This window comes from Uloborus diversus, unplaced genomic scaffold (assembly GCF_026930045.1).
Source record: "Uloborus diversus isolate 005 unplaced genomic scaffold, Udiv.v.3.1 scaffold_933, whole genome shotgun sequence".
Taxonomy (NCBI): Eukaryota; Metazoa; Arthropoda; class Arachnida; order Araneae; family Uloboridae; genus Uloborus; species Uloborus diversus.
Window position 1 is genome coordinate 18,390 of NW_026559158.1, and position 26,837 is coordinate 45,226.

The following is a 26,837-nucleotide window of genomic DNA, read 5'->3' on the forward strand; positions in this document are numbered from 1 at the left end:
TAAATATTACTTTTCCTATGCACAAACTATGTTTTTAATTATTTTTCTGTACTTTCGAAATGGTTTTGCTTTGGGATTATTTTGCGGAACTTTTGGAGTGAATGAACGCTTCTGTTGTCTCCAAGTGAAAACTCCTGTGTAACAATCTATTTGCAGAACGTTTACTATATTTTGTTTGGTTTCCATTAACATGTTTTTTTTTTTTTCAATGGGGCTGTATAAGAGCCTGGGGCTGTATATAACCTCAAGATGCGTCTGGACCATAACCTGACCTACTGCGCTCCCCAACAATGCATCAGTCTTTCGTGTATCACCATTAAGGCGCTGATGCATGACACAGTAGTGGTTTTGACGCCCAGTTTCCACCAGATGGAGGCACCTGGACTCTCATTTGATGCGAAATTGCACTAGGAATTTAATTTAGCCGAGGGATATTCTAAGCCAAACGAATACCCAAGGGATCTTTTACATGCCGCATAATCATACGACATGGGCGCTGAAGATTTTCTGCATCTCGAAAATCCACCGACTGGCCACCCAGGTCAGAACCTCGGTCTCCAGGCCAGAACCTGGGCCCCCAGGTGGAGAAGGCCAGCGCCTAACCATCACGCCACCAGCCGGCTTCCATTTACATGTTCAGTTTGCTGTTAAAGCTTGTACAGAGGAAATATTTTATCAGTATTATTTATTCCAACCAGTTATACTTGTAATTGACTCATTTTATTTGAGGCTATTATTTATTTCCATAGAAGCCTTCAATCTTTATTTATACCTGTTTGACTTTTATTTATGTCATTAGTCTTGGGGTAAAAGGGCCATTATTGCTTTGTTGTTATGTATATGCATGATACCCGAGAATATTTACTAATATATATTACTGTTAGCTCATTATATACTCGTATTATGAAATGTTTCCAAAGCATGTAGTGGCGCAAAATAAATGCTTGTTCGCAGAACGTTCTTTATCATAATTCTTAAAAAATCGAAGCAATATAACAATATACCGTTTTGTTATTTTGTCAAAAAATAAGATACACAAGTGTTGTATTTAAAAAATATATATTTTTGAAGGTGTTAACTTGAAGTTCAGTTTCAATATTTAGCCAAGCTTTAAAATTCTACTTCATAGTAGGTTTACTGAGGTCACGGAGTTTTGAATCTTTACTAATAATAAAGCTGAAAGTCTCTCTGTCTGTCAGGATCTCTGTGACGCGCATAGCGCCTAGACCATTCGGCCGATTTTCATGAACTTTGGCACAAAGTTAGTTTGTAGCATGGGGGTGTGCATCTCGAAGCGATTTTTCGAAAATTCGATGTGGTTTTTTTTCTATTCCAATTTTAAGAACAAAATTATCAAAAGATGGTCGAGTAAATTGCGAAATTATCACAACGGGGAACCGTAACATGGGCACAAGCCAATTGGCGAGATACGAAATTATCATAACGTGGAACCGTAACATGGGTACAAGCCAGTTGACAAGAAAATTCACCATACATTATTTGTAAATATACAGGCGAACCAAAAGATCTTTTAATTTTTCTATTACGGTCAAAGCCGTGCAGGTACCACTAGTACAAAATAAAGATACATGTATCTTGAGTATTCTTATAAAAGCAATATAGTAGCGTCGGTACTTCCTAAACATACTTCTAAAAGTGTATGAACTTTGTGGCATAGGTATTAATCAGAATATTTTGTGACAAATTTGTTTATTTTCTAAACGTTAAAATTGTGCAAGGATTTTTACGTTTATCAAGATTTAAAAAGAAAAGTTAAGATTTATGATTGTCATATCAATTCAAAAGGAAATAAAAAAAAAGGGAAAAGAATGTATTTGGGTTCTTCAAAAGTTTGTTCACGTTGAAATGAACTGTTTTAGAGTCACCGAAGGAGTCATTATCGGTACAATGATGGTTGGCCAAACGATTGCTTTTACTCCGGACTATCAAAAAGCAAAAATCGCAGCTGTGAGAATCTTCCAGCTGCTGGATTTGAAACCGGTCATTGATGTCTTCTCTCAAGATGGTTTAGCAAGGGTAAGAAAATTTTAATGGTTTGTTAATTTATCTGTGTGTGGAAACAGATTTTGATAGATGATTGTATTGAGATTACCTACAGAGGGTAGCCAAATAAATTACTATGCTCAAACAAACTTTTCTGTAATTTTATTGGTTTTTGGGTTTGTTATATACTTTTATAATTTGAGCACATTTTTTAGTTTATTTAAATACTTAAAGTTTATTCTAGAAGCACTTTACTTTTTTAATATCATTTTAAACTAGAAAACCGCCCGTCAAGATTTGGCGGGTGAAAATTACTTCGACATTTGAACGAAGCAATTGCCTGTTTGCTGATATTTTGATAGTTGAAATTTTAGCCCTAACTCCAGTGGATTAATTAGGGCAGATCGAATCACGTTTATGCGGATTTTTTTCAATTAATTTTCTAATTTTTATGTTTTAACTTAGGAAATTTTAGACATTGCGGTTTTATGAAGCAGTTAATGGAGTCGAAATTGGTATATTCAGTTGTTGCTCCGTTTGTGTGTTCAGCAATTATTTCTGAGTTCAAGTCGGTTGCGTAAACTTGCCCCGGACACAGGGCACGTTTGCGCATATTTATTTTGACACTTAACGTGGTTATTTTAGTGTTTCGAACATAACGTCTTACCATCCTTAAAATAAAGCAAATTTATTACAGACTGAATCTATATATATAAAAATCAGACATGTGATTTTTCAGTATTTTTACTGAATTCAGTATTTTTTGAGAGAGCAAAATACTGCATGCAGAATAAAAGAAAGCACATTGGCAGTTAATTTCATGCATCCAATTAACATAGTCTACTATATAGATACAAAAATACATGAAAAAGCTTTCAGTCATAGTAAAATATAGCAACAGTGTTGTCTTAGTTCACACAGCCAAGCAATTTCAGTATTTTTCATCCTGTTTGGGTCACATGTCTGAAAAATGGATGTTGGTAAATTTGTTCCCTAAGATCTCAGAAACTACCCGGCAGATTTGGCTGAAACATTCACCGTTTGTTCATTTTGGTACTGGGAAGGTTTATAGACCAGTTCGAAAAAAAATCCGATTGATAGTTCCTTTTTTATTCCAATTTAAGTCCCAATTTTCGCATAAATGCACAAATATGGGGCTGAAAAAAATAGGTGAACATGTTAGAATTATGTGTCCATCGATAGCGCTTATTTTTTCTTCTAAAGACGGCATTTGTTAGAAAGTTCTAAGTTGTATAAAAAACGAGTTATAAGCTTTTTTGTTCCATGTTCGAAGGCTTTCATCAACCCAATTCATTATATAGTGTATCATCTCAACTCCCAGTTGATAGCTAGAATTCGCAACTCCAGCGCTCGAATACGCTACCTTGCGGTGATTTACAAAACTGCCGAAAAAACTAAAACATTGCCACATTGCGTTCCACGTATGTCTGTTGACTTAAACATAGGCAGTTTGTTCTGAGTATTTATTAACGCATTCGATGTGTCTTGGATTGCTTTCAGCAACAAAAAGTGTTCGAGTTCCTCAAAATAATGTTAGTTTTCATTATTTCCCTCTAAAAAGTGATTTGATTGAGAAATGGTGAAAGCGCGTTAACACCGGAAAACTCTGGATTAGCAAACTTGGATAACGTTATACCAGGTAAAAATTTTTATTGTTTTGTGTGAATTTGTAAGAATATAGGTTTTTTTTTTTAATCTTAAATTAATTTTACAAACCATATTTTACAGCAGCATTTAGTTGGAATAGACAGTATGCAAAATTTTTTCTTGAATATATTATCGTAGAACGAAATGAAAAATGTTTAACCGAGAAAGAATTTATTTTGTTGCTTTTATTTTCAGCTGAAAAGGGTTCGCCAAATTTGTTTAGGGTTATAAGTTTTAGTATTGTGCGAGCTAAGTATCCTTGGCGAGATTCCGCCCATGTCAGTTAAACCATTTTTATTTTTTATCATGGGTGGAATAAAATGGTAGAAAGATTGCAGAATTCGATAAGTAAAAAGAAATAATGGTAGATCAATTGAAAAGAAAATTACCACCATATATCCGTGAGAATTTTGTTGATGATTTGTATAGCATGACATAATTAAATCATAACTCAGAAATTGGAAACATACCAAACAGAAAAATTTAAAATGAACCGATTCGGCAATTTGAGAAAAATAACTCAGCTACAAATGCAAAACAATTAGCGCTAGCCAAGCAAGGCAAAGAAGTATCACCTTCTTTTGATAATAATTCGTAATGTCATATAATTAAATTTTCCAGCATTAATTGTTATTCTTGTCAGGCCACAATTATTATTTAGTTTTATCAAAAATTGATAAATATCGAATTCAACATCGTGGAAATGGCTGCTTAGAACTACGAACTGCGTATTTTGCATTAATTTCTAAAGTTTAGTAATGCTTCTTGAATTCTCATTTCTTTCTACGTGGGCCAGAATATCAACAAGACTTTGAAAATTAATTTAAAAAGAATAAAGCGAAAAAATCATGCATACGAACAAAATTTACTAGACTTATTAGCATTTTCTTCGTTACCACATGCGTTTGTTTTAGTTTTTTCGTCCGCCATTAGACAGTGACTGCAGTGCCCCCTATAGTTCGTTGGAGTTGCGAATTGTTGTATTTTTGCGTTTCGTCTGACTGATCGAGGCTTTTCTCAAGTCAAATTTTAAAGTAATGTTTTTCCGCAAAACTGGCTAATAATAAATGGATTTGGCTGAAGATTTTCCGTTTAAACGGAACTTTAATGTAATTAATGGTTTTTTATTACTATTTGCGCTGATTGGACACTTATTACTCAATCAACCAGCAGAAATATCGCCAAAATTTTTTGCAGAAAGATTTTAGTAGCTGATGCATTTGGCAGTTTTTTCAACAGTCGCTGTTTTTGAAGCCAAAGACTATGTAATAATGTTTCTCAGCTTTCACCATATACACAAAATATCGCCAATCAAATAATCTTTAAGGAACTTTTTTTGATGCATAAAATAATCCTCCATCTAAATTAGGCAAATCCATAAACAGCACAAAAACTTACATTAATTTTTCCTTTTGCACAATTTCAAACAACCGCAAATTTTACTACTTATTTTGGAAACATTTCGAATGAAACTGTTTAGCGCCATTTTATGGTGACCAAGAGTACCTCAGCATCTGGCGACAAAATCTCCGCAACGAAAATTAGTAACATATCGTTTTACGAAGTAAGGAGGGGGAACATTATCAAAGGTATCCCAAAACGATTCCCGCAAATTTGGTAAAATCGCACCAAGAGTCCAAATGATTGAAATTTCCCAAAATAGTAAATAGGGCACGTGTAAAGAAGCAGCTACAGTTTTTGAAACAGTTCGTACTTCAATTGCCTTATAAAGAAGGTTTTAGACTCCATGTTTGAAAAAAAGATACTAACAGATAAATCTTTTTAAACATGTGAAGATTAACTTCATATTTTAGAAATTCTTCAAATTTGTATATGCTTAAATGTTGTGCTTTCGTTTCTAAGTGAATACTATTTTGTTCTTTATACTTACTGCTATTTTGGTTTTACGAGTAAGGAAAAAGCTTGATTTTTAATCACGTCATAAAGATGTGTTTTAAATTCTTCCACTTAAGTAACGATTGTTTAATTATTACTGACCCAGGCAACGCCGGGTATTTTTACTAGTAGGGTATAAAGTAAAAGCTAAATGGGCATGAAGACAACACTACACGATTGTAACCTACAAGATACGAATCTGTAACTCAATTGAAAAATAAATGTGATTTTCAAAACTAAAGAGCCTGAAAATACTAAAAAGGTTTGAGACAGTTCAGAGCGAAAAAAGCGTCAAGGCACGTTTAGAAGTAAGACACTGTAAGAACGTTCGTAAAGTGCTCCTACGTCAACGCGTAAACTTGCCCCGTCGCCAAGTTTGGATTTATTTTTAACGTGAAAAAAAAAATAAATAAATAATAATAGGGTAGACCGACCAGTGAATGAACAGTTACGCACAATTTCATTTTTAAAAAATCCTAGTAATTTTAAATTCTATACTATACAGATTGTGATAGCTAAAACATTTTAATTGATCTATGTAAATATCTCTAAAAAATCGCGGGAACTTAAATGGTACCGCTTCCGACTTTTTTAGGTGTTTAAAGAAAAAATGGCACAAAGACCCAGTGAATGAACCCCTCGAACCAGTAAATGAACACAAATTGGTCCAGTGAATGAACATGATAAATTTTGATTCAAAAAGAAACTAAGTTTATTTGAGATCTATCTATCTATCTATCTATCTATCTATCTATTTATATAACTATCTATATCGTATCTATCTATCTCTATGTCTATTTACCTATTTATCAATGTACTTATCTATTTTTCTGTCTATCTATATACTTTATCTTTCTATCTACCTATCTACTTATCTATCTACCTATCTATATACTTATCTATCGATCTATATATCTATCTACTTATCAATTTATCTATCTACTTATCTCTCTATCTACTTATCTATCTATCTACTTATCTTTCTATCTATCGATCTATCCTATATACTTATCTATCGTTCTATCTCTCTACTTATCTATCTATATGTCTATCTACTTATCTCTGTGTATATCTACTTATCTGTCCACTTATCTATGTATCTATCTACCTATCTACTTATATATCTATCTACCTACCTATCTACTTATATATCTATCTACCTATCTACTTATCTATCTACCTATCTACATATCTATCTATCTATCTATATGGTAAATAAAATATGACAACGTATATAAAGTACAAATTCAAAATGAAAAAAGGTTAAAAAACCAGCAAACAGCTGTTTCGGCACTCTAAAATACAAGTGCCATCATCAGTGCAAATAAAAACGAAGACAGGTTCAACCCGACTAAAACACAGCGAGGCGAACATTGGAATGAGAGACGAGTTGTAAAAAATATGAGAGCAGTACCGGAAACGATGACGTCAGGGTTACGTCAGAACTACAGAGGACAGTTGCACTCAGGAGAAAACGTCACGGACAAAAAATAAATCAAATAACAGACTTCCAAACATTAGGAAAAGGGGGAGTGCTAGACAAATCATTGACGATTAAATTAGCATTTTTCCATATGTAATATGACTCCCAAAAATCTAAATCATGAATGGACGAACACTCGTGACGAACACTCGTGTTGAATTGGAATCTGGAAATCATCTTTCTTTTCTTGATGTGTCCATCACTCGTCATAACAATATGTTTACAACTACTGTTTTCCGTAAACCCTTTGCTGTTTCTCTTCCCCCCCACAAGTTATCCGTTCACCCTCCTAAACAAAAATTGGCTGCTTTTAGATCTTTTATTTACCGTGCTTTAGCCATTTGTTCAAATTCCAATTTACTTTCATCAGAACTGAATTACCTACGAGGTATTGCGGTTGATCGGGGATTCACATCAGATATTATTGATACCATTTATAAGAAGCTATGTAGCTCAGCTAACAAAAATCAAACACTTGCTCCTGTGAACTATTCGAGTTCCGTTGTCTTACCCTTTTTTCCTAAAATCAGTCTACAAATTGCCAAAATCTTAAAAAAGTTTCATTTTTCCGTCACTTTTTCTCCTGTTAATAAATTAAAATTTTCACAGCTAAAACACCCTGTTCAGAACATTGACAAATGGGGCATTTATAGTGTTTCCTGCCAGTGCAAATTGGCCTACATTGGGCAGACTCGACGATCCCTCAAATTCCGGATAAAAGAACACGAAAACTATGTCAAAAAACAGGATCTCAAACGCTCCTCTATTGCTCAACATTGTTGGTCTTGTGGCCATAATTTTATTTTTTCTTCCGCCAAAGTTATTCACGAGTGTTCGTCCATTCATGATTTAGATTTTTGGGAGTCATATTACATATGGAAAAATGCTAATTTAATCGTCAATGATTTGTTTAGCACTCCCCCTTTTCCTAATGTTTGGAAGTCTGTTATTTAATTTATTTTTTGTCCGTGACGTTTTCTCCTGAGTGCAACTGTCCTCTGTAGTTCTGACGTAACCCTGACGTCATCGTTTCCGGTACTGCTCTCATATCTTTTACAACTCGTCTCTCATTCCAATGTTCGCCTCGACTGTGTTTTAGTCGGGTTGAACCTGTCTTCGTTTTTATTTGCACTGATGATGGCACTTGTATTTTAGAGTGCCGAAACAGCTGTTTGCTGGTTTTTTAACCTTTTTTCATTTTGAATTTGTACTTTATATACGTTGTCATATTTTATTCACTATGCAGTACAAAGTTTTCGACTACTTTTTATGTATCTATCTATATACTTATCTATCGATCTATCTATCTACCTTTCTACTTATCCATCCATATATCTATCTATATACTTATCTATCTATATATCTATCTACTTATCACTGTGTATATCTACTTATCTATGTATCTATATATCTATCTACTTATCTATCTTTCTATCTATCTATCTACTTATCTTTCTATCTATCTATCTATCTACCTATCTACTTATCTATTTATCTACCTATCTACATATCTATCTATCTATCTATATACTTATCTATCTATCTATCTATCTACCTTTCTACTTATCTATCCATATATCTATCTATATACTTATCTATCGTTCTATCTCTCTATTTATCTATCTATATATCTATTTATCTATCCATCTATCTATCTATATACTTATCTATCGATCTATCTCTCTACTTATCTATCTATATATCTATCTACTTATCAATTTATCTATCTACTTATCGATCGATTTATCTACGTATCTTTATGCTTATCTATATATCTATCTAGTTATCTATCTGTCTATCTACCAAACTATCTACCTATTTATCTGTCTGTACATCTAAATATCTACCAATCTATTATCCAAATCAATCTATTTATCTATCTATCTTCCTGCTTTTTTACCTGTCTATCTACCTATCTATCTATCTCCTTATCAATATATCTACCTATCTATATCTATCCACCAATCTATATATATCGGTCTATCTACCTGTCTATATATCTACCTACTATCTATCTCTATATCAGTCTCTCTATCTAGCTATCTATCTATTAATCACTACCTATCTATTTATCTATCAATAAATCTATCGATCTATCTATCTACCTACCTATTCTATCTCTATATGTATCTACCTATATATCTATTTACCTCTTATTTTTTATATATCTATCTCTATATCTTCCTCTATCTATTTATCTATCACAAACATACATACATATCTACCTATCTATTCTCTCTCTTTGTATATACATTTCTATTTCTCTATCTCTCTATCTATATGTCTATCTATCAAGAGAGATAAAGATATAGAAAGATAGATGTAGGTAGGTAGGTTAATACACAGATAGATATATAGATAGACAAAAGATAAAACTCAGTAAAAAGTGCATTGTTTACAAAGACAAAAATAAAGAAATTATAAAATATATAATGAAATCTTTACTAGTAATAAAGCTGAAAGTCTCTCTGTCTGTCAGGATGTATGTCTGTCTGTCAGGATCTCAGTGACGCGCATAGCGTCTAGACCGTTCGGCTTATTTTCATGAAATTTGGCACAAAGTTAGTTTGTAGCATGGGAGTGTGAACCTCGAAGCGATTTTTCGAAAATTCGATGTGGTTCTTTTTCTATTTCAATTTTTAGAACAAAAATATCATAAGATGGACGAGTAAATTACGAAATTATCATAACGTGGAACCCAACATGGGCACAAACCAATTGGCGAGATACGAAATTATCATAACGTGGAACCGTAACATGAGTACAAGCCAATTGGCGAGAAAATTTACCAACCATTAAAATAATGTATGGTAAATATATTATTGCAAAATTTTTTTATTTGTAAATATATTATTTGTAAATATAGTATTGTAAATATATTATTTGTAAATATAGTATTGTAAATATATTAATTTTAAATATACAGGCGAACCAAAAGACCTTTTAATTTTTCTATTACGGGCAAAGCCGTGCGGGTACCACTAGTACATAAATAAATAAGCATATAAAACTATCTGCATTACAAAAAAGTACGAAAATTAAAATATCTCAAAGAAACTTCAAATTTCTTTTTAAATCAAAAGAAATTTTGTCACTGTTCATTCACTGGGTTTTCGCAATGTTTCGTACCCAGTGACTGAACACCCCTCTACCTGAAAATCTACGCATTCTGCATTGATTCAAACAATTTAAATCCATAGCCTAAATATGTATGCTTAATTTTTCTTTCGTAAAGTTAAAAAATAAAATTTATCAATAAAAATAATATTTATCAAAATAATTGCTAGCACGAAACCAGCCTTATTATTTTGAAAGAGAAAAAGAACGATTCACGGCAGTAAAACTTTCAAATTTTTTCCAGGAAAAAAATACGTATCCAAAGTAACCAATCAGGTATCAGATAGCTTAGAATATCAATAAAGAACACTTCTGTAGTGAATTTATTTGGAAAAAAATTTTGGAAGCTTATTTTTTTTAAAAAAATGACGCGCTGTTCATTCACTGGGTGGTGTTCACTCACTGGTCGATCTACCCTGACAACATTTCAGTTCATACAAGTACAATTCTCAAAAATGGTTAAAATTGTGCTTATTTTTATACATTTGTTCTCTCTTAATTAAGAATTATTTATTCACAATAAGCTTCAAAACATTCAACACAAAGTTTACTGAACTTGGTAAAATACAGATTATCCCTTCTGTATGCTAGACCGAAGCTCGACTGATGCTTAATAACTCGTGAGAATATTTGCTAGGGAACAGCATCAATCTGGTACGACTGTTGTCTCTCCACTCGTAATTCGTTTCGAAAAAGGGGCACTGCGTAAACGTTCCCCATGCGTAAACGAGCCCCGGTCTATCCTACTCCAGTAGATAGCGTTCGTTGTAAACAATTTTTACGTTTCTTCACTCCCCTAAAATGATAACAGCCTTACCAATGAAACAGTTAGTTTACCGGATCCAGTTCAGTCTTGTCTCAATAAGGCATTTCCCTGCATGTTAAACCTTACCAAAACATATTATAAAATTATCATGTCGTGACGCGTTTTTCATTGTTGATGACGTCAGGAGCGTTACTCGATCATTGGCTATTATATATATGAGGATATGACAGACGTCAGTGTCATTGTCCGTTAAAATTTATAATTACAAGCTTCTTCCTGTGAGTGTGATTGAGAACATCTTCAAAGCATGGCACAATACTCCGAGACTGCAACAAGTAGCCATATTTTAGTTCTGAAAGCATGCCACACCGCATCCAAGCCGGGATTGCAGCAAAAGGCGGAGTTACTAAAGATTAAATAATCATTTTTTTACCTAGTTATAGTATCGATCAGAAGGTACTTTACGTCTAATATGTTTACTTCATATTCTAAATGAACTTCAAAATGTTTCTGAATAATAAAACTATGCAATAACAATTAAAAAACAATAAAAATACAGAAAAGTTTGTTATAATTATTTGGCCACCCTGTGTATTGTTTCTTCCTGAATAAAAATGAATATATTTACAGCAAAGGAAAGACATTGCAAACGTTACCCGTTTCATGTTCTTTAATGGCAGATTTTTTTCTTTCTTTTTCATTCCCATTTATTGCGGGTATCAGCATGAGTAGAAACATGCTGCGCAGCTACAGGGCTTTTAAGCATTGTTGGCGCTCTGTGATCAAAATCGTTGAGCTCGTAGATAATGGGGAGGGCTGTTAACGCGATAAGGAAATCAAGACTTCCACAATGTGCACCTTAAGGCGGATTTTGCAATTGAAAGTTATTTATTTTAGTAAATAAACAACGACGCTTCACGAAAATATCTTGTTTCGCCAAAGCTTGATAATAGCAACTCAGAGAAGGTACTAATTCTTCAGATTAAGCAACAGAAACAAATTGAAGACACCAGCTGAATGCAAAAAAATCTTTAGAATAAACTTGATTACATTGCAATAAATGAAGGGCACAAACGAAATTCATAAAAAGAAAGAGCAAAACTGCTCATGAATACAACAAAATCTAATATTTAAAGAAAATAACTAAATAAATCAACAGGCTGATCTCAGCTCTGAAGTATATTTAAGTATCAGCAAGAAGTTTTCTGTTGGTACATTTTTGATCATTATATCGAGCCCAGCTAACACACTCAGTTTTAAGCGAGCTTACGTGTTTTGACCTATGAATGTCTTTTTATTGTTTACTCCCCATTCAATACCCCCCCCCCTGTCCCTCCCAAATGCATTTTCACATTTTTCTCCCACTATATTATGAAAAGTGAATGAATGCTTCTGTTCTTTTCAGCCAAGTATCAGCGGAAATATCCGATTTAAAAAAGTGTATTTCAACTATCCTAGTCGCCCTGATGTCAAGATTTTACGCGGTTTGGATTTGGAGATCGAGCCTGGTAAGACGGTGGCTTTGGTGGGAAGCAGTGGTTGCGGAAAAAGTACTTGCATACAGCTGATAGAACGCTTCTACGATACACTGCAAGGAAAAGTGGTAAGTGCACCGTTTTGATAGCAAAAAAAAAAAAAAAATCTTCACGTTAACGAAAAAAGCAAAATAATTCTTATTGATCGTAACTCCAAAACGCTTGTAATAAAAAAAAGTGCATAATATAAGCAGTGTTATTCTCATAGATGTTTTATTCAATTTGACGGTATTAAAAATGTATTTATCTTTTATTGTTATGGTTATTCAACTTTTTTTTTTCCAGAAAATTTCCTTTATTACTTTTTCTTTTTACAATCTCAGATTTATTGAAAGCAATATTACTACTACACAAAGCAGTCGAAAGAGCATAAGTGTAGACCATATAGCTGTAGAAACTTAAAAGTACACAACACATTAAAACATACAGTTCCATCTACAATCGTGATATTATTAGAACCTTTTAGACGCGATTGTAAAATATTTCAAGCAAGTTTCTGGAGTCAAGTTTGAAATTATGAAATTAGAGTCGAATAGCTTCTCAAACTCTGGCAACAAAATAAACAAGCAACTGTTATTCAATCCAATGAGCAGTTCTAAAGCTTGGATACGCCTCCTTGCGGTGTTTTAAGAAATCAGCCAAATTGGTAAATTATTGCAAATTGGCGCGGACAAGACAGATATCTGATAGGACAGAGGTGTAATATAAGTCTGACGTGGATCTTTGCTTTAACTCTTTTAGCAACAATTGTGCAGATACTGCAGCGCCTCCTATCGTTTATTTGAATTGCGGATATATTTTCCTTGCTTTAGAAGTAGCATTAGAATACAAACTAAAAATAATCCTTAGGAGCTTTTGACAGATATTGAAGTGAAAGGAACTTCTTTGTTATCAGCAAAAACCTACAAAATTTTGTTTGTATTCATTAAAATATTTGCAAAAGAATTTTTCTTGTGCAAAAAAGTGACGTTATGAGTTATGATTGGAGTCAATCTCGAAGCTCACTTCCACTAATACCCGAATCTTGGTTTACTCACTCCGTTTCACTTCATTCCGTTTGAATCAGCACCTTATTTAACTTCGCAACAAAAAGATGATTTCCGTTCATTTGGTAAGTCTAAGAAAAAGATTCCATGGAGTCGGCGAACAGCGTCCGCTAACCGACTTCAACAATTTGCAAAGAATAGAAGCAAAAGATAAGATTTTTTTCGCAACAAAAAATGTAAACCTTTTCTTCAAAGATCTTAATAATTTCCATACGAGTAATATTTTTTTATATTTATTCTTTGTTTTGCGTTTTACTTACTGCAAGGTTTAATATAAATACCGTTTTCAAAGTATCTGAGTTAAAATATCAATTTATTTTCTGTAGAACCAAAAATGATTTCAAAGAAATCGGGCAACTGTTCTGATAAAATGTTGACAAGAATTTTTTTTTTTTTTAATTTAAAAAAGATTCGCAAAAGAACTACTCATGCAACACACAGTATATCATGAGACTTACATGTGTAATTGGTAAACAGCACACACATATGTTTGCAACATTGAAAACAAAAACAAGTAAGAAAATGACAAAAGGAGAAATATCCAGTTAAAAAAAAAAATTATTAAATAAAAACAAAAAACCCGACTGCGTAAAAACCAAAAAAACTAAAAGGAAAAATGTATAAATCCAGTAGTTTGGAATGTTATTAAGTACTAGTGAATAACTACACCATTGAAAAAGTTTTATAACCGTACAAAGATAAAGCAAATCATAAATTCAAAAGCAGAATAGAAGGTTCAACAGTCGGGGCCCATTCCTTTCCGATTCAAGGAACCCCGTAAAATCTGAATGGTCCCCGACTGTTGATCCTTCTATTCTGCTTTTGAATTTATGATTTGCCTTATTTTTGTACAGTTATAAAACTTTTTCAATGGTGTAGTTATTCACTAGTATTTAATAACATTCTAAACTACTGGATTTATAATTTTTTTTTTTTTAGTTTTTTTTTTTTTTGGTTTTTAAGCAGTCGGGTTCTTTGTTTTTATTTAATAATTTTTTATTTTACACTTTTTAGTAATTTTCATTGACTTAGTTATTACGATTATAAGACCGTACATTTCGCAACCTTCTCGTTTCATTGGGAGAGTTTGTTTGTATCGTGAGGTTTATTAAGTAACTTGCGGTGGTCTAAACAACTGCTACATGGGCTTGACCTTCGGCAAAAATGCGCGAACTTAAGTCAACCACATCACAGCTATATAAACAGCCTATATAACTCATGATGACGCGAAATCGGAAACGTCGTCAGTCAAGTCTTTCTCGCAAAACTAAAAAAGCCTCTCAAGGAAGTACACGTCGCGAAACTCAGTATCTTGAATCAATGCAAAAACAAATGCAACATGTTAGAAATGAAAATCGAATTAGTAGACTCTTTTTCTTTTGGTGCTTATTGCACGGGTTTATTTTGATGAGGACTGCAATCTGAATGTCTTGTCTTCGTTACGCATAATATATTTTTTATTACAGTACAGAATACAGATAAAGAACACATGAAAGAATTTACATCAGAAAGAGGGGAAAGTATATCCAGAGCGAGGGTGTCGTGACCCACCGCCTCAAGTGGGAGAAGCAATCGCTTAGACCACTCGGCCAATGAGACCCCAATTAGTAGACTTAGTAAACAAAAAATTTCAGGCAGCAAAAACTACCTGCATTTGTCGCACGCAGGCACCGTGCGACACAGTGTGTAACATCTAACGTGCGCCTATCCCAAACTGACAAAATATGGCAACTGGTTGTTAATATGGTGAATTTTGATTATTGTCAAGTGTTTAGTGACACTCCCAAGGTTAAGACAAATCGATTGACGTGAGAATTACCAAAATTGGCCAATGCGTTTAGCCTGCAGAACGCTACAAAGGAACAAACATACATACATAGACTCATAAACACATTACCATCTTTTGCGTCGCGCACGCACAGTCGGTAAAAATTCAGGCAGCGAAAATTACCTGCATTTGTAGCACGTAGGTAGCGTGCGAATTAGTGTACGACACCTAGCGTGCATCGATCCCAAACTGACAAAATGGCAACTGGTTTTTGAAATGGTACTTTTGATTACTGTCATTTGTTTAGTGACACTCCCAAGGTTGAGACAAATCAATTGACGTAAGAATTACCAAAATTGACCAAGGCGTTTAGCCTGTAGAACGCCACATAGAAACGGACATACATGCATAGACTGATAAACACATAACCCTCCTTTGCGTCGTGCATGCACAGTCGGGTAAAAAAAGTAACGCACAAATTTTCAAAAATAAATTTTTTCACGGTTTCCAAAGCTATCTCCGACTGTGAAAAAACATAAGGTATGCACATATTCACAAAAGCTGCATAATTAAAACACAAGCGTTCAAGAAATTACATGAAAAGCATCATTAAGCAACATTTTAAAGATATATTTTAAAAGTGTTTCCATCATTTAACTGCATTTAATATTTTTGGCTTAGTTCACGTCAGTTTATTTCTTTCCACCCTAACGTTAGCACGAAGGGATTTTATACTGTTTGACCGCGGATTGTATGCAATTTGGCAATCTGCCAAGTAAAGCTATTCCATCTGAATGAATCTAACAGGGGAGAAGGGAAAATAACGATGGGATTTTGATCCACGCGTTTTATAATGTCACTGGTGTCTTATTCATTTATTTCATTCTCTAAAATGAAATAAGGGAAAACAAAAATAGTTACCATAGAAACAACAAAAAGAAAAGAAAATCTTTTCATTCCGTTCAGGAACGTAAAAACAAAATGGTAAGCTCAAAACTTTGCTGTGAATAAATAAATCAATTAATTTTTGCCGCGAGAATATAGATCGAACATATTTTAGATTTAAAAAATGTTGCTGAGAGCAAATTTTCATTTTTACAAAACTAAGGCTAAATAACAGTGAGACAAAAGTGCACATCTGTAACAAACCAACTAACACCCCTATAAACTAATAGATACGTTCATTTCCGCCTATAAACCAGATATTAGCTTTTCCATGTAAACGATGGACTACATCAATTTTTTTTATAAAGCTAAAATTGACTATGATACTATTTTTTAAGAGCATCTATCTGGCAGTTCTTAAAGTTGTATTTGGTGTTTTGCCTCTTTATTTCAGTTCATCGATGACGAGAACGTGAAGGATTTGAACGTAGCCAATCATCGATCGCACTTGGGATTAGTATCTCAAGAGCCTGTGCTTTTCAGTTACAGCATCGGCGAAAACATCGCGTACGGTGACAACTCGAGGAAGCCAGACATGAATGAGATTATAGCTGCAGCCCGAAAAGCAAACATTCACAATTTCGTTTCCACATTACCTAAGGTATATTTTACTGTTATTATTAGTTTTTCTCCTTCAAACGCAATTGATTTCCTTCCTTCTACCTAATATACTTAAACCGTAAAAAGAATTTCGAAACGTTCCTGGAAAATAATAAGCAGTTTACGTGCCTAGTTTCTGCCAGTAACAATTCTGGCAAAAACCAGGGAAGTTTCTCGCTAAAAGTTAGTTAGTTACCTCCCTGAATTTAACCTGGAATCTTTCTGAAAAGTTCAGAACCCTTCCAAATGAAAGCCTGTCATGTTTATCTCAGGAACCTTCAGTGAAAGCTTACATAAGTATCTTGTAGTAGCTTGGCCTCTTCCTGAACCAGGAAAGCTCCTAAATCAAACATGGCCGAAGCTAATACGGAATCGCAAGCAATTTCTTCAAAGCTACAATATCCGAAGACTGTATTTTGCTTTTAATTTGGTGCTCAGTCAATCCAGAGGGGTCCAAATCGGAAGGGCTGTCTCTAGCTGAAAGAGAAATACAGCATAACCCCGATTTAACGATTGTCAAGGGACTGGAAAAAGTTATCCTTAAATCAAGGATATCGTGATAGGTTGATGACATTTGATGCAGTCAAATCCGAACCAATGAAATGAATCATTAAATTGAGGAAGTCGTTAAATCGGGTATCGTTAAATCGAAGTTATACTACTTAATAAGGGAGCCTAGTATATTTTTACACTCGACGGTAAAAACGTTTTTCACCACAGTTTAAAATCTGCAGTCACGAAACTTGCTGCGATTCAGGAAACGTTTTCACAGAAAAACATGTCTTTCACAGGAAACTGGGTAAACCTTTGAAATCTCGAAACGTTACCCGAAAGCAATCAGTCGATGACGATTCGGATTTTTTTTTACTGTATATTCATGAGTTGACTTACAAAAAACAAAGGTGTAATTCGCATGGGAGCTTACGGGAGCTTTGCTCCTGCACTTCTTCTCAATTTTGAGAATTTTAACAATTTAAACAAAATTTAGGCTATTTACGTGTGAAAATAAGTTTAACAAACGTTTTGTTTGAAATTAAGCCATGCATAAAACGAAAGGTATTGTCTTCTAAAATAAATAAATCAATAAATAATAGTAAAACTAAAAGAAAAATTAAAATGAGCCTATTGAGCTAATTGGGTTTTCAAAACAAATTTTTATAAATTCATCAAACTGAATTTATTTTCTTCGACCAATATGGAAAAAAAGGAAAGAAAGAATTTCGTGACTAAATGAAGATTTTAAGTATGAAATTATTGTTTAAAACTTATAAAGTAAGTTTAATGAAGGTTAATCGTGGTATTATAATTATTTTTGTAACAACTGCTCTCTTACCTGACTGACACCCGCATTCACTAGACGATTCGACCTGAACTGTGCATTGAAGTCATTTTATTTGTTGGAGATTGCTTACCAATCTCCAACAAATAAAATGGCCATAGCCTAAATTATGTTTATTTAACTTATGGTTTGTCTGTCTGACCGAGAGTTCGATAGTCTGATGAATATTGCGGTCGTGAAAATGCCAGTAAGGCTTCCGCTTTTAACCAACTTCGAGCACATTAGCAGTTTATAAGATGAAATGAAGGTAGTTTACTTCAAAGGAGGAAACACAAGATTATTGCTTTTCATGGTAATAAAATGTACTTAGTATTTTACCTATAACAATAATAGTAATTGGATATTGGCTTCTTATTTACATTTTTAATCTTTTCTTTATTTTTTTAGTTCAAATTCCTTTTGTGCATGAAAGTAATGAAATGCATCCTCATTTAGTCATCTAACTCCTACACATAGGTGATTGCTTCAAGACATGAAAAAAGTGAATAAATAAATAAATATTTTTGCACTGTAATTAGAATGTTTAACGTCAGACTAATAAATAAAAGCTAAACGCAATATAAATAAAAACTAAACGCAATAAAAATAAAACAAACACAGAGAAGACACTGGAAATCAAGTACTATTTGATTATTGTTTGCATAACGCATTTTATGTGAACATAAGAAAGATTTGACTTCCGAGAGCCCAAATGTAATAATTATCTGACTATTACAGTAACACGTTTTACCTTCTTCATTAGTTGATGATTTTTTCTGTTAAAAAAGATTACCGAAATGAGTACAAAAGAAAATACCATTTCTATACACAACGTATTTAATGTGAATTATGAAAATTGTATAAGTTCTACCTATAATCGTCTTCGTCTGTAAAAACTTGTGTGAACAAAAACATTTTTAAACATGAATCTTTCTCTGCAATGCTAGGGCTATGAAACACCTGTTGGAGACAAAGGAGCACAATTGAGTGGTGGACAAAAGCAAAGAGTTGCAATTGCTAGAGCACTACTACGAGACCCAAAAATTCTGCTCTTAGATGAAGCCACTTCCGCTTTGGATACGGAAAGCGAAAAGGTGAGACTTTGGCAAAATTGATAAATTTCTTAACTCCGTGAAAAGTGTCTTTTTAACCGACTTCAAAAAGGAGGCGGTTATCAATTCATACCGTATGTATGTTTTTTTTTTGTTTGTCCACTCATAGCGTCTCACCTAGTGAACCGATTTTGATGATTCTTTTTTTAATGGATAGGGGATGGCTCAACTTAGGTCCCATTACTTTGTTTGACCATATTTGTTCTTTAGAAAAAAAGTTATGGGCAAAAAACAGTAAATTTTATGCAATTTCCCTATTAAATGATTTTGTAGCGAAGTTCGCACTTTCCATCCGTGGATAACGGTGGCTCAGTGGTAGAATTCTCGCCTCCCACACGAGCGACCCGAGTTCAAATCCCGACTAGGAAAAAGTGAGTTTTACTAAAATTTCGTTTCTACTGTTTCCCGTATTTTCTCGAATTTTCTATTAATTTCTGTATCTTTCCAAGTCTGGAAAGTTCCAGCACTTTCTCAAGTTGTATATAACGAGATGTAACGTTCATTCGTGGTTCTGAATAAAGATCTCGAGTTGAGACTAACGAGTATTCGCTTCATTTGGCTTTCACATTGTCTTCGCTATCTTCATCTACGCGACAGTAGGAAACTCATTGTTATAAAAGTTTGGTGCCATATAACAGTAACATTAATAGTAATTGTAATGATAATTTTGAATGAAGGCTTCTCTGAAGCAAGCATCAAATTTCTTCAAGGGATATTTCAATAATGGGGAATATGGGGCTGTCGTCTCATTTTTGGCGTAAATAATTTTATTTTAGTAACCCTGCTGATTTATAGTAACCCTATGTGAATTATCAAAATCTTCCTTTCTTCAGTGCTATTGCTCCATAGTAGGGGTAAACCTAACCTGGAAGCGAGGTGATGCAGTGATTAGGATCTACTTAGCCTTCACAATGCTACCATTAGGTTTGACTCAACTACTCTGTAGTATTTTTATCATTATCATCTATGCCGATAACAGATGATCGGGACTAAGTAAGAAAATACAGGATTGCATCATGAGCAACTTAGATGCTGTGGAATGTAAATTAGTTAGGAAAAACGTAATACTTAAATGGTTATAATTAAACTAACTACGCATGATTTCCCGAGAGGAACAAAGGTAAGTTTTTAGTGCCAATCGCTTAAAGTTTAACGCGTGTCTATAGTTTTTTTTTTAGTAAAGAGCATTTTTAAGAAAAAAATGTGAAGTTTCGTGATGGTAACTTCTTATTATTTCTGAAATACCTACATTTACACTAAAAAGAATGAAATAAAAAAATTTTGAAAAAAAAAAAAATAGAACCGACTTCAAAATTGCTCTAAAAAGTGAAAAATAATTTTATTCTTTAAACACCATCGATAATGCTTTTAAACATAATTTTTGAAGTTGGCGCAAAAACGATAGATAAAATCATTCACAGCCATAACTCAAATACAACTATAAATTTAACCAGGAACAGTTTCTTCACTATCACATACATTATGCATTGATGACGGCATATTTGAATAGCGATATAAATGTTTCGTTCGTAACTTTGGATGCTTTTCTGAAAAAAATATGAAAGAAGCATGGTTACACTGGATTTTACGTTTTGTTTTTGCGCCAACTTCAAAAATTATGTTTAAAAGCATTATCGATGGTGTTTAAAGAATAAAATTATTTTTCACTTTTTAGAGCAATTTTGAAGTCGGTTCTATTTTTTTTTTTTTTTTCAAAATTTTTTTATATCCCTTTTCATTGGACAATAAGGACTCATAAACTACACAGAATAGGTATAGCTTTGTATGTTTAATTAAGAGGTTTGCAGTTAAATATTATTTCTCCTCTCCCCATGCCGTGAATTAATAACATTTTTACTTGATATCTGTCCCAGTATTGATTCAAAACAAAAATTTAATGCTTTTTCTTGCTACAAAACTCGCGCACAGTTTATAAAGCTAGTGCACGGTGGAGCATTAACGACATAATAGTGATGCATCATTAAAATTTCGCAACTCAGAAGAAAAAAAAAATTGATCTTTAAGTGTACACTATGAATTTAGAATAAAAAGACCTACCAGTAAACATAGTCATAAATGTTTTATTGTATTATTTGAGAGTAAACATGTTAAAGATAACAAAACCTAAAGACCTTAATTGCGCCAATGTTGATTTTTAGCGTACTTTCCAACAAAGGTTTTAAAAAAAACTGGAAAGACATAAGGGCTTGATGCACCGTAAAAATTTCGTAAAGAGCAAAAATAAGTCGAAAAAAAAATGTTAAAACAAATAAATATATCAAAAAATTAAAAATTTGAAATCAAAAATGTTTTAAACAATACATCTATAGCTTAGCAACTACTTTTCTTTAGCGTGATTTCTGTGAATGTTTTCATGCGAACAAATTTGGAACCAAAATGTCGGATAAGTCAGCTCCCCTTTTGTGTGGCCTTAATGCTTTCTAAGTGCGGTCCTCTTTGAGCAATTCAAAAGTACATCACTATACAAATTCTGAAAAATGAAGAAAATTTATTTTTCTCCCTTTTCCTTGTCAAAAAATTAGAAACTGCTCTACATAATGAACCTGTGAATAGTTCTACGTAACGTAGGGCAAAATCAACGAATATAGGATACTTTTGGTTTTCGTAAAATACTAACATAATCAAGAAAAAATAGTAATTTTGAGCTAGAAACGAAGTTGAAAATTCTGGAATCACCTAAATTTAAAAGTTTAAGCAAAAATTTCCGGCAATAAAATTTTTTTTTTTTTTCAAGTAGGGGAAAAAATTTTTTAGAAGAGACGTATTCTATTACGGGTTACCAGAACGTTAAAAGTAGAAAGCAATTATTTGTATACTAGAAAATTCCCCGTCAAGGTATGACGGGTGAAAATTGCTTCTACATTTGAATGAAGTCATTGCCTGTTTGATGATATTTTGATACTTGAAATTGTAACCGTAACTCCAGTAGGTAACGTTCATTGCTAAACATTCTTTCGTTTCTTCATTCCCCTGAAATGAGTCTTACCGGTAAAACAGTTAAGTTACCGAAACGAGTTCAGCCTTGTCACAATAAAGCCTTTCCCTGCATGTTAAACATTACCAAAACACATTATCATGCCGTGGCGCGAGTTTCTTTGGTGGAACTCGTGGGTTACTCGAACATTGGCTATTATACTCTATAACAAAAAAATCGACACACCAAGAGAGAGTGATCCTATTGAGACGAAAATTGGTGGATAGGAAGACAATGCACAGAATAGTAAATGATTAAATTCTTAGAACAATTGAATAATTTATGTCAGAGTTACAGTAGCAAGTTCAATAAGGTTTTGACCGCCTGTAGCCTGGATACAAACGGAAGCGCGACGCGACGTGGCAAACACCGATAAAGCTCCCGGAGGGTGTCCTGCGGTATTTCCGGCCAAATTTGCTTCAGTTGTCGGACGAGGTAATCAACATTCCTTGCGAAATGCAATCGCCATCCCATTATACCCCAGACATGCTCGAAGGGAGAGAGATCTGGTGATCTGGCTTGCCACCGGAAGAGTTTGACAAGCTTGCAGACAGTTCATAGCAACACGGGCCGTATGTTATCTGGCGTTGTCCAGCTGAAAACCAGCCGAGGGTACTTCAAAAGGAACAGCAGCAAAACAGGTCTTAGGATGTCGTCTACGTACCACTGTTCAGTAAGTGTACCTCTAATAACGACCAAAGGGGTCCAGTTATCAAAGGAAATGGCACCCCAGACCATAATGTCTTGTTGAAAGCCAGTGTGGCGTGCAAAAGTGAAACCTGGATCCCCCCCTCTATCCTGGGTGTCTTCAAACACGTCTTCGATGATCATCATGACACAATTGGAAGCGGGATATGTCGCTGAAGACTATACATCCCCAGTGGGCACCATTCCAATCTGATCGAGCCATGCACCACTGTAATCTGGCTCGGCAGTGTGTAGGCGTCAGTGGCAGGTGGCGTAACGGTCAGCGCGAGCGTAGATTTCGTTGTCGCCCAACCATCTGTAAATGGTCATGATGAACACTGTTGTTTGGGTTGAACGTCTGATGGTTCATAGAGATGAAGAAAGCGCTGTGACAGCTCATCGGGCAATCACTCTGTCATCACGATCTGTTGTGACCCTAGATCGACCGCTACCATCCTGACGCTAAACTCTGCCATTCCCCCCCCCCCTCCATCCTTGCCAGCATTTTCGAATCGCCGCATCGCTTCGACTCAAATGACGAGCGATTCTCCGATTTGACCAACCGGCCTCTTTCAATCCAATGATGCGACCTCTTTTAAACTCTGACAGTTGCTCGTAATGAGCACGAACCACGCGGCGAGGCATTTTTAAGTTGTTAAAAAAGTAATCTGAATCCGCAATCAAACGAAAGATGTAACAACTGTTGTAGAACTGCTCTTTATATACATCTGCTGGATGCGCAGTTTCGATGCGCTGGAGATCAAACTATTCATTCATTGGACACCAAATTTGAATCATTTGCATATCTAATCAAAACATTCATGTATACAAAATTTCAAAGCAATCGGATGATTGCTTCTTGGTGCGTCGATTTTTTTTTTTTTTTTTTTTTTTTTTGTTATAGAGAGTATATGAGGATTCCAAACCAATTGTTTGCACTTTTAACAATTGTTTTTTTATTACTAGTGGACTATATGAGGTTATTCGAGGCATTTTTAACAACGTATCCACTGTTCAACTCCTGATAATCTAAAAATGACACTATACGATTACACACACAGCACCATTATACAGTGAAACCTGTGTAAGTTGACCACTTGTGGTGCACTAATTTAGCGGTCAACTTAAACAGGTGGTCAACTTACAGCGGTTGAGTTATATGATATAGATCTAAATCCGTGCCTGAAAATAGCGGTCAACTTAGACTGGTGATCAACTTACAAGGGTAGCCAACTTTACAGGTTTTACTGTATCCATCTTCAGTTTCACTTCTCTATTCGCCCTTATTGCGTACTAGTGGCACCTGCACGGCTTTGCCCGTAGTAAAAAATTAAAAGGTCTTTTGGTTCGCCTGTATATTTACTAATAATGTATGATGAATTTCTCGCCAATTGGCTTGCCCATGTTCCGGTTCAACGTTATGATAACTTGGTAATGTACTCGTCCATCTTACTCGGTTCCACTTTATGATAATTTTACTCAGGAAAATGTTCTTAAAATTGGAATAAAAACAAAACAAAATCGAATTTTCGAAAAATCCCTTCGAGGTGCACACTCCCATGCTACAAACTCATTTTGTGCCAAATTTCATGAAAATCGGACGAACGGTCTAGGCGCTACGCGCGTCACGGAGATCCTGACAGAGAGACTTTCAGCTTTATTATTATTAGTAAAGATTTTGCTTGATCATGTTTTCTATCCCTCCCTGTGAGAAATAGTATTTTTTTGATGGAGTAACATGCCTATGTTTTCAATGCAGATTGTACAAGAGGCATTGGACAAAGCAAGAACTGGTAGGACTTGCCTGATCATCGCTCATCGATTGACTACCATTCAAAATGCTGATCTCATCATTGTCATTCATAAAGGAAGAGTAGTGGAGAAAGGCACGCATCAAGAGCTGTTGAACCTCAAAGGACACTACTACAAACTACATAACACGCAAGCATCCTCAATTTGATCGACCGAGTCAATTACCTTGACAACATGTGCGGCTCACATTGTCAAGTGAGAACACTCGCGCTTTGGGACAACAAGAAATACAATTTGTGTTTCAAAAATGTATCATAAAGCAAGATGATTAAAGAAAGAAGCAAAAGAGAAACATTCAGTACAAGATTCGTGCACAAAGCATCTTCGCTACCAAATTACATTCATTAACATTAATCCATTTCATAAAACTCATTTTGAAATATTTTTTTTTAATTATCATCTTTTATAATCAATATTTCTGTACCTCAAACCCAGACAAACGTAAGTGACATTATCACTACTTTTCAGGGGAGCGTAAAACCGCTTGTCTGGTACTTACAAAGGTTGGGGGCTAGGGCTGCTATAAGACTGGTAATTAATTATAAAGGTTTTTTAAACATAGAATTTAATGGCTAAATGCGGAATGGGATTCTACGTACCATCAACGCTGTAATTACTTGGAAAATCGCGATTTTTGGATTTACGTTAGTCTGGACTTGAGGTTCATAACTTACAGCTTTTTACCCAGGTTTTTATACTCACTTTACGAAGTGAGCCACACCGGTTTGGGGAGTCTTGCTTATGTGCTAAATCAATTTTAGCTACCAGTGTGAAGATTCGGAGCATTAATGAGAGGTAGTAATGCCCCCACCTCGGTTATGGCTTTTCTGACTGAAGATTGTTATGAAGCTTGAATCTACTGTGTCTGGATCCGCAATCAAGGTGTTTGTTATTTGTATATTTGCAAAATGTGACTTATTAAACATTATAATTGTTGTAGCTTTGATATTATACAAGTTATGAAAATTTTATAAGTTGACGTTTAAATCTAAACTACAGTGGAGACCGCTTAATGGAATCGACAATTTGCTACGAAAAATTATTCTAATTAGCGGGATATTTTTTTACGCGATATTCCAATAAGCGGGCTCGACTGTATTTGAACGTTATCCTAGCAATTGCATTTTATTGTGAAAATAAATATTTTCAAGAACCAAAAAGTTACAAAATAATTATTAATTTACAGATTTCAAGTTTTTAGGAAAATTATTCTTTTCGCAAAGTTTGAATATATCCCAATGATGCATAAATTGAAATATTTCGGTGCATTGTCATATTTAATATGTCTTCTCATTATAGTGAAATATGATTTTTCGTTAAAAATATCTACAAAACATAAATTATCTTCAAAAGCAAATATGCAATTGTTTTGCTGCGATGCAAAAATGAAATTAAGTTGTCGATCTTTAACCACTTATATGGTATTCAATAAAAACTTTCGCTTATTGTGTTTTTACTGAATGGTTATAGTTTTGAAATGTTTTGTTATTATTTTTAAATAAAGGATTAAAATTTATATATTTTCTGCTAAGTTAAAAAATATTTGCTTTAACCGATACAAAAAGCAAGATTGGAAAAACATTCTTTTCTTTTTCTGCCCGAACAATCTGACTTTTTAAACTGTTCTTAAATCGAAAACAAAATTTTAGAGCGCACAGCACGAAAAATCCGATGAAAACCTAGGATACTAAGAATGGTTCTTATTTTTTTTACTGTAGCTACTTGTTAAAACTAAATCAAAGTTGAAATGAAATAAAATTAGTGTTGAATTTAAGGTCTCTTTATCGAACTCGCTAAAATACTTTACATACAGTTTTCTCTTACATAATTCTTCCATCTTTGTAAAATGAGAAGGGAGAGAAAATATCTCCTAAACTTATAGAAACTATTTTCCATCTACTTATGCAACCACACATTATTTTTATGCTATCAATTATCGCAAATAAACCAGTTTAACACGCTGACCATGAAATAGGAATATTTTGGTGAAAGTAAAGATGTAAAAGTTGCCGGACAAGCCTAATCAATCAAAGGAACGATTAACTGACCTTGGCTGACTAGTCCTTTGACCTGTACATAAGTAAA

General features: G+C 34.0%; 1 protein-coding gene across 1 annotated transcript in view; it reads left to right on the forward strand.

Annotated features, from left to right (window-relative positions):
• The window catches only part of LOC129234031 (ATP-dependent translocase ABCB1-like), a gene marked incomplete at its 5' end in the record, with an annotated part of 39,258 nt that extends 12,894 nt beyond the window's left edge, over positions 1–26,364 (forward strand). Inside the window, 5 exons of the mRNA XM_054867937.1 lie at positions 1,881–2,037; positions 12,340–12,537; positions 16,623–16,829; positions 19,094–19,240; positions 24,700–26,364. Coding sequence (XP_054723912.1) covers positions 1,881–2,037; positions 12,340–12,537; positions 16,623–16,829; positions 19,094–19,240; positions 24,700–24,900 — 910 coding nt within the window. The remainder of the gene's footprint in view (positions 1–1,880; positions 2,038–12,339; positions 12,538–16,622; positions 16,830–19,093; positions 19,241–24,699) is intronic.
• Positions 26,365–26,837: the final 473 nt, after the last annotated feature.